The sequence below is a fragment of the Centrocercus urophasianus genome, unplaced genomic scaffold, assembly GCF_019232065.1.
Source record: "Centrocercus urophasianus isolate 14NV4802_14NV808 unplaced genomic scaffold, USGS_Curo_1.0 seq_24, whole genome shotgun sequence".
In the NCBI taxonomy this organism is placed as follows: domain Eukaryota; kingdom Metazoa; phylum Chordata; class Aves; order Galliformes; family Phasianidae; genus Centrocercus; species Centrocercus urophasianus.
In genome coordinates this window covers 17895104-17908961 of record NW_024884800.1, presented here as the reverse complement: position 1 = coordinate 17908961, position 13858 = coordinate 17895104, and the positions used below count along the sequence as shown (strand labels likewise).

The window sequence follows — 13858 nt, the reverse complement described above, 5'->3', positions numbered from 1 at the left end:
ACCCCACTTAGCATTTTAGAAAACAAATATCCAAGTATCTGTCACTGAAGATAAGAAGTGACAGGACACGACAACTCACAAGTGTGCCAAGCTGTTCAACAAACAGACACCAGCAAGCTACAACAGCTAACGGTTTCCATCTGCTCTCACCTGTGGGACCTCACTGGACTGATCCTCACTAAAAACCACAGGAGAGTACCGTGGTGTTACATTAACCCCTCAATCTTGTTTAGCATTTTAGTAATGAAACCATTCACACACACTATGAAAATTCAGACCCTCTCCCATAGGTTAAGGAGTATCTCCTTCTCAAAATAAAGCTTTAACATTTTTCAATGAAACACATAAGATTTCCCTTGAAGTTCTACTCAGTTGTACTCCAGGCTGATGACGGCAGACACCCCAGTTCCTCACTGGTACCAAATGTCCCCTTGATTATTCTAACTCAGGGTGAAGTGGATTGGATAGGACCTGTTCACTACATTGCATAGCCTTTCAAGTAGAAAAGTTCCTCTTTTTTCACATTCCGCAGCAGCTGCAGCACAAGTGACCAATGTTTCTTCAGTCACTACTACACTGAAGATCACAAAGTTGTTTCACAGTATGAGCCTGCATGTGATCTTCCCAAAAGTGTTTTAAAACAAGCATACAACACAACTGCAGAAGTAATTTCACTGACTAGTATAGTTTAGTAAGAGTTGTAACATGAGAAAAGCATTAGCTGGTGTTTTTTTTTACAAATAGGATTTTAATTCAGTCCATGTGCTTTCTGCACAACAGAAGGGTGTCACAGCAAAAAAAGCAAGTGCTCCACACAAAGCTCCTGATGCCTAATGCTTCAGGAAGTCAACAATTTTTTTTAAAAGACGACCATGCAAGGTATTGTTATAGACGTTATTATCCTGGTTTGGATCAGTCGCCATCATATACAACTCCCCTGCATGGACATCCTCAAAGTCAGCACTAAAGTTCTCAGGATTGAACCGAACCCACACAGTGTATCTGTAGCCAACCGTACGCATGGAATAGCCCATGATTCTGATGTCTTTTAGCTTCGGCTTGTCAGAGTCCCACTGTGGAGTGTCTGCAGGCCGGGGATATTGGCTGAAAGCAACAGGTTCTTCACTGTAACACCTCTCAGTGTCATTACAAACATCCTCCTTCTGTACCGTCTGTTCAGAGGACTTAAAATGCCGGACAATGCTTGCCCCCTCAGTGCACAGTGCAACACGAAATGAAGTCTGTGGGCACGCAGGAGGAACCTGCAGGCCAGCAAGTTCAGCAAGCGTTGAAAAGAGGGAGACAAGCTCCACCATTTTTTCGCTTCGTCCTGGAAGAAACACCAAAAAACATATTACTGAACATGATGACTTGACATTGGTGCATATTTGAAACTTACATAATTAAATTGGTATTTTATTGCAAGTGCTCTGTGCTAGATTTGTGGAGTAACAATCAAGGTGTGGCAGTCTGCTCTGAGGATGCTAGGCTATACATATTTTAACAAGAAGAAATTTTTGCACTTACAGTTCTCAAATGTGCAAATTCTTCAAGACAACGATATTCATTACTTTGAGAAAAAAAAATCAGAAACACAAAGCAAATTCCAGTGTCAACTGTTTAACGTGTCTGCCTTTATCAAAACAGTTCCTAATGTCACAGTGCTACACAGAGAACTCTTAGTTACTACTGTTTCAAAGCAGCTGCCACTACAAAAGGGAGGTTGAGCATTGTCTCCACAGTATTCTTATGTAGTGCAGATGCCTAAATTACCTGCTGGATTAATGCAGGCATCTACTGCAAAGGTGTAGCCAACCATAGTAAAGGTCTGTGTCCAAACACGGAACATTCCCTTCATCAATTTGTTCCCTATTAGTACAGAAGCACGCTCAATAACACCGAGAAGCTGCTCATATTGGAAGCACCATTGTATCACCCCTTGTTTTTTAAACATATTCAGTGCAAACAAACAAAGCCAAAAATTTACCTTGCGGTACCAAGCCTAAAATATGGCTAAAGGGATCAAGGTAGGGGAAGACTCTCCCTCCTCGACTAGCAGAGGAAGTCGTCATTCCTGGTACATAAAACATCAGCGGCACTCGGGTAGCAACATCAAAATTGCTGTATTTTGCCCATTCACCATGCTCTCCCAGGGACCATCCTAGACGACAGAGTGTAATTCAGAGCAGATACAGACTTGTAATCTAGAAGTCATTTCTTTTTCACTGTAAAGTGACTTTGGCAGTTGAGGCCATTAGTCTTACCAAGGTCATATTAAAATGCAAATAACCTATCTATGTTTAAACATAACAAGATTTTTCTAATACGAAAACTATTTCCACAGCCATGTAAATCTTGCAACTTGGTATTCGCATATCAAGGAAACAATTACACCTGTCTCTATTTCCATTACCTTAGATTAGAATTAGGAAATCAGTATTAAAAGAGAATGAAAGAGGAGCTGGGGTTAGTCATCGCACCTGCAGGGATCTCCACACCATGTCCACAAAGCACTAGCCTCAGCTTTGTGCAGCTGTCAGCTCTCCAATACCAGTTACACTGTAACTGAATATCCCTTGGAGCCAATACTGCTATCTAAGCCAGACTGCCACAGCAGGATGCTACCCTGATGGAAGCCACAGAGGTAAAATCTCTTTAGCTTTCCTCATCCTCCTGGAAGAGATACCAACATGACTTCCTTTCATGGCAGACTGATTGCTAACTTCACTATTTCCAAAATTTTTTGTCTCTCTTTGCTGCCATGGTATGGAAACACCACTTGTTTACAGTTAACCACAGCAAGAGAAGCAGGAAAAAAAAAAAAAGAAAGAAAGAAAAATAAAGAAATGAAAGAAGGAAATGCGGTCTACAGACTGAGTGGCAGACTGGCAAATCAGGAGCTACATCTAGAGCTTCTTTTGTACATGAAGTGTTAATTCTATTACTCTGCAATTCACAAGGGCTTTTTTTTACACAGACATGCTCACAAACCCAAAATAACCAAATTAACCAAACACGTGACTTTAAATTAATTAAATTGGCAATTAAGAGGACCACAGGAAGATTATCTTAATGAATGTTAGAATACTGAAGCAATTACAAGCTTGAGGTATTTTTCCCATAATCCAAAGACCCCAAATATGAGGGGGGAAAACAAATTGTTATCAGTTTAGACGCTGCTAGCAGCAATGACATACAAAAAAAAGAAAACAACCCAACATTTTAGTGGTTAATGAGAAAGCTTGTTGCCCACTATAGCAGATGCCCTTTACAAATTGCAAGAAGGGCAACGTGGTGGCAATCCTTTAGCAGCAATCCTCCCAGCAGAAGTCACTCCCTGGGGCAGGAAGTGGGAATGTAGTAAGCTCAGCCCAGTGTTCTGGCAGACAGCCTCATCACCCACTCGTCTTTATTACTCATAGCCAACCCTCAGCCTGATGAAAGACACAGAGGTGCCTGCAGAGGAACAGAGCCACAGTCACAGAACTCCGTGTCGGTCCATGAAGCAGGGACAGACCAGCCAGATATACAAGGCACAGCAGCTCTGCTATGCGTTATAAAAACACACATCTAATTAATATCCCTAATTAATATTAATATGATAAATATTAATAATTAATATTTATATGAGTTGCACAATTAAGAATTTAGTAGCAGTGAGCTGGAGGAAGATTGAGATGCTTACCATGATCAGCAGTAAAAACTACTATCGTGTTACTTGAGAGTCCTACATCATCTAAAGCATTCAAGAGCAGGCCAACCTGCATATCCAGGTAAGAAACTGCTGCATAGTAGCTCTGACGAATCAGCCTCTGAAAATTAAGAAACAGAAGAAGGAATAGAAGAGGAAAAAAAAAAAGCTGGATACCTCAGAACTTCTAAAAGCAGCCTATTGCTCCCTTGCATTCGAATGAGTTATGGAAGTTTGACTTCACTGTATTGATGGCTTACCTGGAAGTCATCTGGAAGTGGTCCATAAGGGAAGGTAGCATTTAATGCTTTCACATCATCCCTCTGTCTGATATCCATCCAGGGGTTGTATGCCACAGGAGGCAGTTTCTCAGGCACCCAGGGATCTGGAGCTAACGTGATGTTTTCCAGGGGGTACAACTTCAGAAATTCCTTTGCAACACAAGCACACAAAGACTGTCCTCACCTCTAAGGTCTGCTGTAAAATTGCATTGCAAACCATTAACCATTTCTCCTTCCATGACCCTTTCTTAATGTTCTTGCAGTTAGTTTATAAGACTTCACCCACCTCCAAGTATAAAGAGGTTATACTGCTATGTTAATTAATTCCGAAAAAACTGGTCACAACTCTCTCATTAAACATCCTGAAATTCAACACAGCTGCTAAAATTACACAGAGTAAAGGCTATTTTTCAGTTTTCTTCTCAGAAACAATAATAACAAAGCACCTGTGAAACAGTTTCAATAAGAAAAACACTTTTCTAAGTTCCTTTCACCACAGGCTTTAGGTTCCTCACCTGTGGATACCTCAAAGGAATATGTGGCTTATGGTAGCCAACAGCCAGGAAGAATTTTTGCTTCCTGGTTTTCATAACATTCAGTAAACGTATGGCCTCTTCAGTGGTTTGAATATCAGGCAGAGTACCACCGGGCATTTCTGTCACATCTACTGGGCACACCAAGTTAGCATAAAGTCTTCCATCTTTTCCCTTGCAGGTCTTTAAAAAAAAAAAAAAAAAGAAAGAAAAAGAAAAGAAGAAAAAAAAAAGCAATTATGTAATTTAATTTCTGTACAAGCACAGAAATAATCTTCAGTTCTGTAATTATCAAATAAATTCATTTCTCAACCCTTTCACCAATAAATGGTCTGCAGATCATATGCAAAAATGAATTTCTCAACTTCTATGAACGCTGAAAGCACCAACCAGCTTGATGACTGAGGCAGAAAGTTTCAGGGGCTGATGAACGCTCAAAACATACAATTGTCATGTCTAAAGAAAAGCAGAATCTTTTCTAAAGCTGGCCAGAAGATGAAAAGTAGCTACACAAAAAAATACACAGCTTCTATAATGAATAGAGACTCTGACCTATTAAGAAGCAGGGTTCTTTTGGTTACACTATACACATGCATTTTGTGATTCCTCTGATCCCATAGAAAGCTCCCTGAAAGCTATTACTGAGTCATTAATTTCTGAGCAAGTGCCAGCCATTTATGGTCAGCGAGGAAAGATAGATTCGCACAAATGGCTGCCAAGAAAAGGCGCCCTCAGCAGGCAGCTTGGGAGAGCTGTTAAACGAACATAAAGAGAACATAAATGAACACATTTATGTCGTGGATACAAATGCTGTTGTTAGAATTGGTATTTTTCAGCAGTAAATGCAAGAACAAAGTATCACCAAGGCTGCCTGTACCCTCACGGCTGGATCTCCTAGCTCTGACATTTACAGACTCAGCACACAGCGTTATCCCAGTATGTGCACAAGTGTAAAATGGATTCTTTTAGGCCATGTGTAAGAGTAACAAACACTCTACAAAATCAAATCAAAATTTCAAATTACTTAAAGCTTATTTCAATTATGAGTTCCCCTCTCTGGCTCAGCTCTGTATCTGTGATATAAATTCACCAATCCTATGACAATGTTTTGTAACTGAATACAGTAAGGCTAGCATGAAAGCTGATAACTTTTCAGATAAAGAATTTCATGACCTAGATGCATGGTTAAGATCACTTTATCTTGAATTCATCTTTATATCTCAGTAACATTACCAAATTCTAATTTCTAGATAGTTCAATTCAGAACGGGCTCATGAATTAACATGACACAACTTACCATGGAGTACAGACCTGCCTTGGAAGTTCTAGCAGCAGCATCAAACTGGAGTACTTATTTCCTTGTCCAATGTTAGAGTTTCAAAAGCCAGACCACAGGCTTATGTTAGACACAAAGAACTTCGTTATACCTGAAAACCATTCTTCGTTAGCATCCCACAAACCACTTTTACCTTATCATTTTCATATTTTTCAGTAGAAGGATGAAAGGGTGGAATGGACCAGCTGTATGGATAGTCATCGCTGTAGTTGGATGAAACTCCTGACAAAAGCAAAGACATAAAAGTGTTCTAGCAATTCACTCAATCAGGAAGCTCCAATGCAAACGTGAGTTGTTTTCAAAATACATGTATATTTGTAATTCCACATTCTAAACGTAGGCCATCTTCCCTGAAATACACCTGTTATTGAGGAAAGACACTTCAGCTTTTCAAAGAACCTTACTTTAGGAGCAGAAGAAACAGAACTAATAATATATACATTCCTAATCAGATTTTTCATCAACTGAACATCTGTATATCCACGTAAGTTAAGCTCTGGGGTAAAGATTTACCAGAAAGAGAATCACCTAAGTATTATACTATTTTTCATCTCAGTGGTGTCATTAGTTTTTAACCAAAGAACCAAATTTCCTATTTAACCAGTAACATCAGCCATATGGTCTATATCTCCAGATCCAGACAGCCTATTGCATAACACGAAATGTGTGTATGCAAAACTGGGACAATGAGGCTGTTCACCTTTAGTAGACACCTAATTTCAAGACGCGTTTTGAAAATGGCACACATTTGTTCCCATAACCCCTAGACAGCACATGAAAACATGTATTAGATAGTAGTCATCTAATAAATCTTGAGGCATTAGAGATGAGCACAAGATTGCCTTAAATGATAATCTTTAACCATTGTACAGTCTGCCCCACGATAACGATTTAAGTTGTCCATATAGATAAAAATCATGTCATTCATACACACACATTCTCAAAAACAGACCTCATATACAGGTATGTTATGCAGACGACAATTCAAACCTTACCAGGATGAAAAACTTTCCCCACAGACATGGTCACGTAGCCATTCTCTTTGAAATACTGGGGCATTGTGGAATAGTTTCCTGAATGCACTCTCCAGTAGGAGTAGAAGTCATACAGCCGGGTAGTGTCAGGTCTGCGTCCAGTAAGGAAGGACACTCTACTTGGAGCACACACAGCTTGCTGAGGAGAGAGCCAGGCAAAAGGAAAATCAGTTCTGAACAGGAAACAAAGCACACCTAGCAACTGTAACCTACCAACTTCAGCATGGCTGGACAAAACATCCACGGGCTCAGAACTGCCATGAAAGTGATGCACTTCAAGCTAGGCTGAACAGCATCTTAACAGCATTTTGGGAACCCAAATTCCCAACTGGAAAACTTCATCAAGATATACATTTACCTACTTGTCATTATCCTTTGATAACCAATTCCTCTACGCTAAAGTTCATACATTACATTTCAGCATAACCATTCTTTTCTAATGCAGTTATTTAAGTAGTTAAGTAATGAAATACTTCTTTTTCCCCAAAGATCTGCCTAAAACCTACTGTTATAATACCAGCATGTATTTTGCAGAGAGAAAACATTTTCATTTTTATCTCACCTGTGCATATGCATTGCTGAACACAATACTATGAGAAGCAAGTTGATCAATGTTTGGAGATTTCACAAGGTTATCTCCATAACAACCCAAAACAGGACGCAGGTCATCCACAACTATAAACAGGACATTCATGCCATCTAAGAGGAAACAAAATAAGAATACGCTAACTTGAGCTTCAGCAAGCTATTTTACAGACTTAATGCAGCCCAGAAATGTTCTGGAAAATTTAACCTGGAAGAATACTTAAGAGAAATAAAATAAGTCAGCAAGAACATCTAATATCTTTATAAGGAAATGTAAATACTGGGATTCAATCCCTCAACCAACACAGACAAATTCAAAGGTTTTTATTCGGCCTAGGCAGAACAACTTCCCTTCCCTTTCACTTCCCTTTTTCACAGAATCATAGAATGAGCAAAGTTGGAAAAGACCAGTAAGATCATTTTGTCCAATTATCAACCCATCCCTACCATGTCCCTCAGTGCCACATCTCCACAGCTCTTTAACACCTTGAAGGACAGTGACTCCACCAACTGGGCAGCCTCTCTACTCTAACAATAAATCTTTCCTAACATCCAGCCTGAACCTCCCCTGGTGCAACTCCAAACCATCACCTCCAGTCCTATCGCTGTTACCTGGGAGCAGAGGCCGACCCCCACCTCACCACAGCCTCCCTTCGTGGAGCTGTGCTTTAAGATCTCCCCTGAGCCTCCTCTGCTCCAGACTGACCCATCCCAGCTCCCTCAGCCGCTCCCCGTCACACTTGTGCTCCAGAGCCCTCACAGCTCCACTGCCCATCCTCGGGACACTCTCCAGTGCCTCCATGTCTGTACTGCAGTGATGGGCCCAACACAGCACCGAGCTGTGACCTCACCAGTGCACAAAACGATGATCACCTCCTGCTTCTGCTGCCTGCACTAGTGCTGACAGAAGCCAGGATGCCATCTTTGGCTTTCTTGGCCTCCTTGTTTCCCTCCACAGCATTTTCTTCAGCTACCTCCAATTCTGTACAGAAAAACAAAAAACAAAACAAAACAAAACAAAACAAAAAAAAAACAACACCAAACCTGCAGTCTTTTGGTTCTATCTCCTCTTGAACTTTACAAGCTAGGGCCAAAGGAGGATTACTAAGCCGCATAATCCTGCTCCAAACAGAGTAAAATAAAGCAACAAGCTATCTAATATGATGCGTACGTTATTAAACACTCTCTGAAGGCAGCACGCTGTACTACAGCTCCAACACAACAGAAACCACCGGCAGCCAGCAGCCCTCAGAGCCCCGCAGGAGCCCGGGCGGGAAGGAGCGCAGGCTGCAGCACGGCGTCCGCGCCCAGAGCTCGGCTCTCCACGCAGCGGCCCGGCGGGAGCCGCGCCCTCGCAAGGCGCCTTAACCCTGGCCCCGGGAAGCCCGGCCCGATTCGGCCCTCCCTTTCTGCTGCGGGGAAGGACGAGAGCCACCCGGGCCCCGCCGCACCTCCGGGCCCCACCGTCTTGCGAGTGCGGAGCCTGGGGACCGCCGCTGCCACGGAGGAGAGCGCGAAGCACGCGCTCGGGGCCGCCAGCAAACAGAGGAAGAGTCGGGCGGCGGCCGCCATGTCGCAGTGCCGCGGGGCGGGGACGGGAGCCGGCAGACCCGGCGGGGCTCTGAGCCCTGGGTCAGTCGCCGCGCCGTTCTCCCGCATGGTGGCGCCGTGGCCACGCGCAGAGCTGCGGTGCGTCGGGCGCGGCCCGGCCGCGGTTCTCCGCGGGAGCACTCGGCGCAGTGGGCGGCCGGGAGTGCGGGGAGAGCGGCAGGTCGGCTCTGCGGTACGGCTGAGGCGGCGTTACGGTCTGTCAGGGACAACGCTGCAGAGTGAGGGCGCGGGTTTGTATTCTTAGCACTGTTTAGTCCTACCGGGAGTCTCTAGACACTTACTGCAACGCTACTCCTTGTTAAGGGAATGGTACCCGGGTAATTATGTCTTCCCCATGCAGATCACAGCGTTGAGGATTGAGGAAGTCAGGTGCGTTACACTTCATATTTAGAGAAGTTGTCTCTGAGTTTAGCTCTCATCCCATTTGTTAATCAGATCTGCTGCTAGTTAATGCGCATTTTCTTTAAACATGTACTGTGTGTCCAGAACTATTATGAGATCCAAGGGCCGAGTTGATGCAGTCCATTGGGATGCTCCGTACAGCAGGCAGCATGCACTGGGCGCTGGCATTGCCAGGGCTGAGATGTGCCCATTGCTGGCCTCAGTGGACAGGAAACCCACATGTTTTTTCCCCTCTGCAGTATTAAAATGTCCAGGAAGAACATACTCCATAAAAAGCTCTGAAAACTGCATGCTTTATGTTTTGAATAGTGGAAGAGGGAAGGGATTTATTGCTGGTATTCCTGAATGACATAAACTTGTGGTTAACCGTACAAATGCTTCCCATTTGCAACTGTAAGGTTATCAAAGAGCAATATGGCAACTCGGAAAAGAATCACAGAAACATAGAATTGCCTGGGTTGAACAGGACCTCAAAGATCATCTCATTTCAACACCCCTGCCACAGGCGAGGTCGCCAACCAGCAGACCAGGCTGCCCAGAGCCACATCCAGCCTGGCCTTGAATGCCTCCAGGGATGGGGCATCCACAGCCTCCTTGGGCAACATGTTCCAGTGCTTCACCACCCTCTCGGTGAAAAACTTCCTCCTAATATCCAACCTAAACCTCCTGTCTCAGTTTAAAACCATTCCCCTTGTTCTATCACTATTCACCTTTACAAACAGCCATTCCCCCTCCTTTTTCTACTCTCCCCTCAAGTACTGGAAGGCCACAATGAGGTCTCCCCGCAGCCTTCTCTTCTCCAAGCTAAACAAGCCCAGTTCCCTCAACCTTTCCTCACAGCATAGCTGCTCCAGCCCTCTGCTCATCTCAGTGCCTCCTCTGGACCTGCTCCCAGAGCTCCACGTCCTTCCTGTGCTGGGGACCCCAGGCCTGGACGCAGCGCTGCAGATGGGGCCTCACAAGAGCTGAGTAGAGGGGGACGATCACCTCCCTCTCCCTGCTGGCCGCCCCTTTTTTAATGCAGCCCAGAACACAGCTGGCCTTCTGGGCTGCAGGCACTCACTGCTGGCTCATGTCCGGCTTCTCATCCACTAGGACCCCCAAGCCCTCCGCAGGGCTGCTCTCAAGGAGATCTTCCCCCAGTTTTTATAAACAACTGGGTTTGCCCTGACCCAAGTGCAGCACCCCTGTTGAATTTCCTTCAACCCTTGTTGAACCTCATTAGGTTTTCATGGGCCCACTTCTCTAGTCTGTCCAGGTCCCTCTGGATGGCTTCCCTTCCTTCCAATGTATCAACTGCACCACTCAGCTTGGTGTCCTTTGCAGACTTGCTGAGGGTGCACTCAATGCCATCGTCTGTGTCGTTGATGAAGATGTTGAAGAGCAACAACACGGTCCCAAGACTGACCCCTGAGGGACGCTGCTTGTGATTGGCCACTACTCTGACACAGAACCATTGATCACAACCCTTTGGTTGCATCAAGCCAACCAAAGGAATTACAGAAGAGTTAAAAGACCATAGTTATATGTTCTTAAACACTTAACAAGCAGGTGAAGTGACTAAATATAAAAAATACGAATACAAAAAGCACACACCAAGTTTTCACTCAGTGGCATGCAAATACTGCGGTCTGGTGATGCTAACCAAGATGGCACATGTTGTTTTTCTTTCTTTTTTCAGTCAAGTGCTCCTTTGACTACAAACAGCAGATCAGCAGTGAAACAGAATGGCAAATATCTATGCATCTATGATCAGACTATCAAAAATAAAACTAGAGGAAAAGTCTCTACTACAGAAAACATGCAAATTTTTTTACAGAAAAATGCAAAGCAAATGGATATAAGGAAAAAGCCTTTTACACTAAGGGTGGTGAGGCACTGGCACAGGTTGCCCAGAGAGGCAGTAGTGCTCCATCCACGGAGACACCAAAGGTCAGGCTGGGCAGGCTATGAGCACCTGATGGAGCAGTAGATGTACCTGGTCAGTGGAGGGGAGTTGTACCGGATGGCCTTTAAAAGTCCCTTCCAACTCTAAGGAATCAATGATTCTACAATTCAAACAAAGTAATCTCCAATAGAAGAAAGATGCAGAGCCCTTGGAAAGGGTCACTTGGAGGGACACTAAGATGATCAGAGAGCTGGAGTATCTCTCCTATGAGGAAAGATTGAGGGAACTGGGCTTGTTTAGCTTGGAGAAGGCTCCAGGAAGACCTCATTGTGGCCTTCCAATACTTTCAGGGAGCAGATAAACAGGGCAGAGAATTACTGTTTGCATGGGTTGATAGTGATTTGATAGTGATTTGATAGTGATTTGATAGTGATTTGCTCCTGTACTCGGCACTGGTGAGGCCTCACCTCGAGTGCTGTGCTCAGTTTTGGGCACCTCAGTACATAAAGGACATGCAGGTGCTGGAGCAGGTCCAAAGAAGGGCTGCAAGGCTGGTGAAGGGCTTGGAGAATATGGCCTACGAGGAGAGACTGAAGGAACTGGGGCTGTTCAGTCTGGGGAAAAGGAGGCTGAGGGCAGACCTGATTGCTCTCCTCCAATGTCTGAAAGGTGATTGCAGTGGGAGCGGGTTGGTCTCTTCTCACTGGTGACAGGTGACAGGACCAGGCTTGATCTGGTGCTTGGCGACCCTGCGCATAGCAGGGGGTTGAAATGAGTTGACCATTGTGCTCCTTTTCAACCCAGGCCATTCTGAGATTCTGTGAATCTATAATTTTATTCTTTATGTGCCTCAAGAGCTGGTGGCTCTTTTTTATGAAAATTAAAATGTTGCCAGTGTGACCTTTAAGAGAAAAATGACCTAATCCATTGCTTTTTTTTTCTGTATACTCAGAACAAGCATTTCAAAACAAAATCAATAGCTGAGCAGAAGTTCAAACGTAACCAACCTCACCCCACTGGGTAGTTAAGTAGTCTTGTGCCCTCCAGCCTACCAGGTGTAATTAGTTCACAGCAGATCCAAGCAGCAAAAAGCACACAAAAAACCTCAATGCCTTGTCAAGGCATTCAATCACATGAACTTTCTCTAAAATAATTACAGTAATGTGTATTTTTATTCCTTTCTAGAAACATTAAAAATGCCTAAAGTACATGAGGAATCCTGTTACTATAAATTCAGTTACTGCAAAGCATGTAGAGAGTAACCAGCTCATTCAGTTAATTTGATACATATTTTTGAATTAGTTTTGTATGTAAGCGTATCTCACAGCATCTCTCCTAGCAAAGATGAGCTGCTAGAAATATTGAACAGTGCATCCCTAAGTGAGACTTCTTCATTTGGAGACGTTTCATGGAGGAAGAGGAATTTTTGGAGGCAGAGGAATTTTTCTGCTGTTGTACATGGATTTACTTACCATAAAACTTACCTCTCTCTCCAATGCAAATATGTTAAGTGGCACTTGATAAGGTTTGCCTGATACACATCATTTAGCAATCATCTCAAGTTCAGTCCACTAGAGAACAAACTGCACAGAAATTCTTTTCAAAGATCATGCAAGCTTGATGCAAAAAAGTGAGCTGGAATTATTGCAGGCACTGAAATGAGAGCCCTAATAGTTTGTCTTTGACAAACTGTTCCCACAGCTCAGATGTTCGCTCCACCCTGGATGTGAGGTCATCCGAGCTGCCTGTGATTCAGTTCCTGAACTAACACCACTGTATTGGCTGTGATGAGTCAGGACAGTAAAGAAAGGTTAAATCCAGACGTTGCCTGAGCTAGAGACAACACTCCTCCTTAGCCATTCCACTAGAAATTCCTACCAAATCAGCCAGGATCTTCTACCTACTGCCACCGCCGCTGAGTATCAAATCTGGCACAGCCTAACAGTATGCTGAGACATTTACTGAGGACCTGGGGGTCTGCAATACTGCTTGCACAAATATTAACAACATAGATGGGCCACCATCACAACAGCTGAACATCTTAAAATCAACCAGCTTTTATGATACACTCAATTGAAGACACAGTAAAAAAATAGCACAGCAATATTTTAGTAGCAAAAAATCCCATTAATGCAACTCCATAAGGAATGGCTGTACTATCAGACCCATAGCAGATCTCATAAGGTACTGTCTTCATGTCTGGGGATACCTTCCAGGAAAAAATGCCACATGCACAGTTCTTGTTCGAGAGAGAATTTCCTCAGTTTTGTTTGGAAATTGCTTCTTTTAGTGTTCAAAGATCTTGAGCCAAAATCCAACAAGATAATTAATGCTGCCAATTCAGCATCTAAGGAATAGGCTTGTAGAGAAGCGCATGCAAGTATCACAGCAATAACATTACTTTGCCATACAAAGTATGTGATCACTTTGGTTTTCTCTGCTGTTTACCTGTGCAGTAAAATGACTTTGATCCTCTTGCTGGATGGAGGGCAGCAAC

General features: G+C 43.6%; 1 protein-coding gene across 2 annotated transcripts; it reads right to left on the bottom strand.

Moving 5' to 3' along the window:
* Positions 1–669: 669 nt before the first annotated feature.
* Positions 670–9119, bottom strand: IDS (iduronate 2-sulfatase). Of its 2 annotated transcripts, none has more exons than XM_042825468.1 (9): positions 8912–9119; positions 7438–7574; positions 6837–7014; positions 5975–6063; positions 4488–4688; positions 3952–4122; positions 3686–3812; positions 1988–2161; positions 670–1330 (listed from the first exon to the last, which is right to left on the bottom strand). In XM_042825468.1, the coding sequence occupies exons 1-9, from the start codon at positions 9117–9119 to the stop codon at positions 831–833; spliced, it is 1785 nt and encodes a 594-aa protein (XP_042681402.1). In that variant the 3' UTR covers positions 670–830. The 2 variants fall into 2 exon arrangements, with proteins under 2 accessions (XP_042681402.1, XP_042681403.1); XM_042825469.1 differs by lacking the exon at positions 8912–9119 and adding an exon at positions 8632–8692.
* Positions 9120–13858: the final 4739 nt, after the last annotated feature.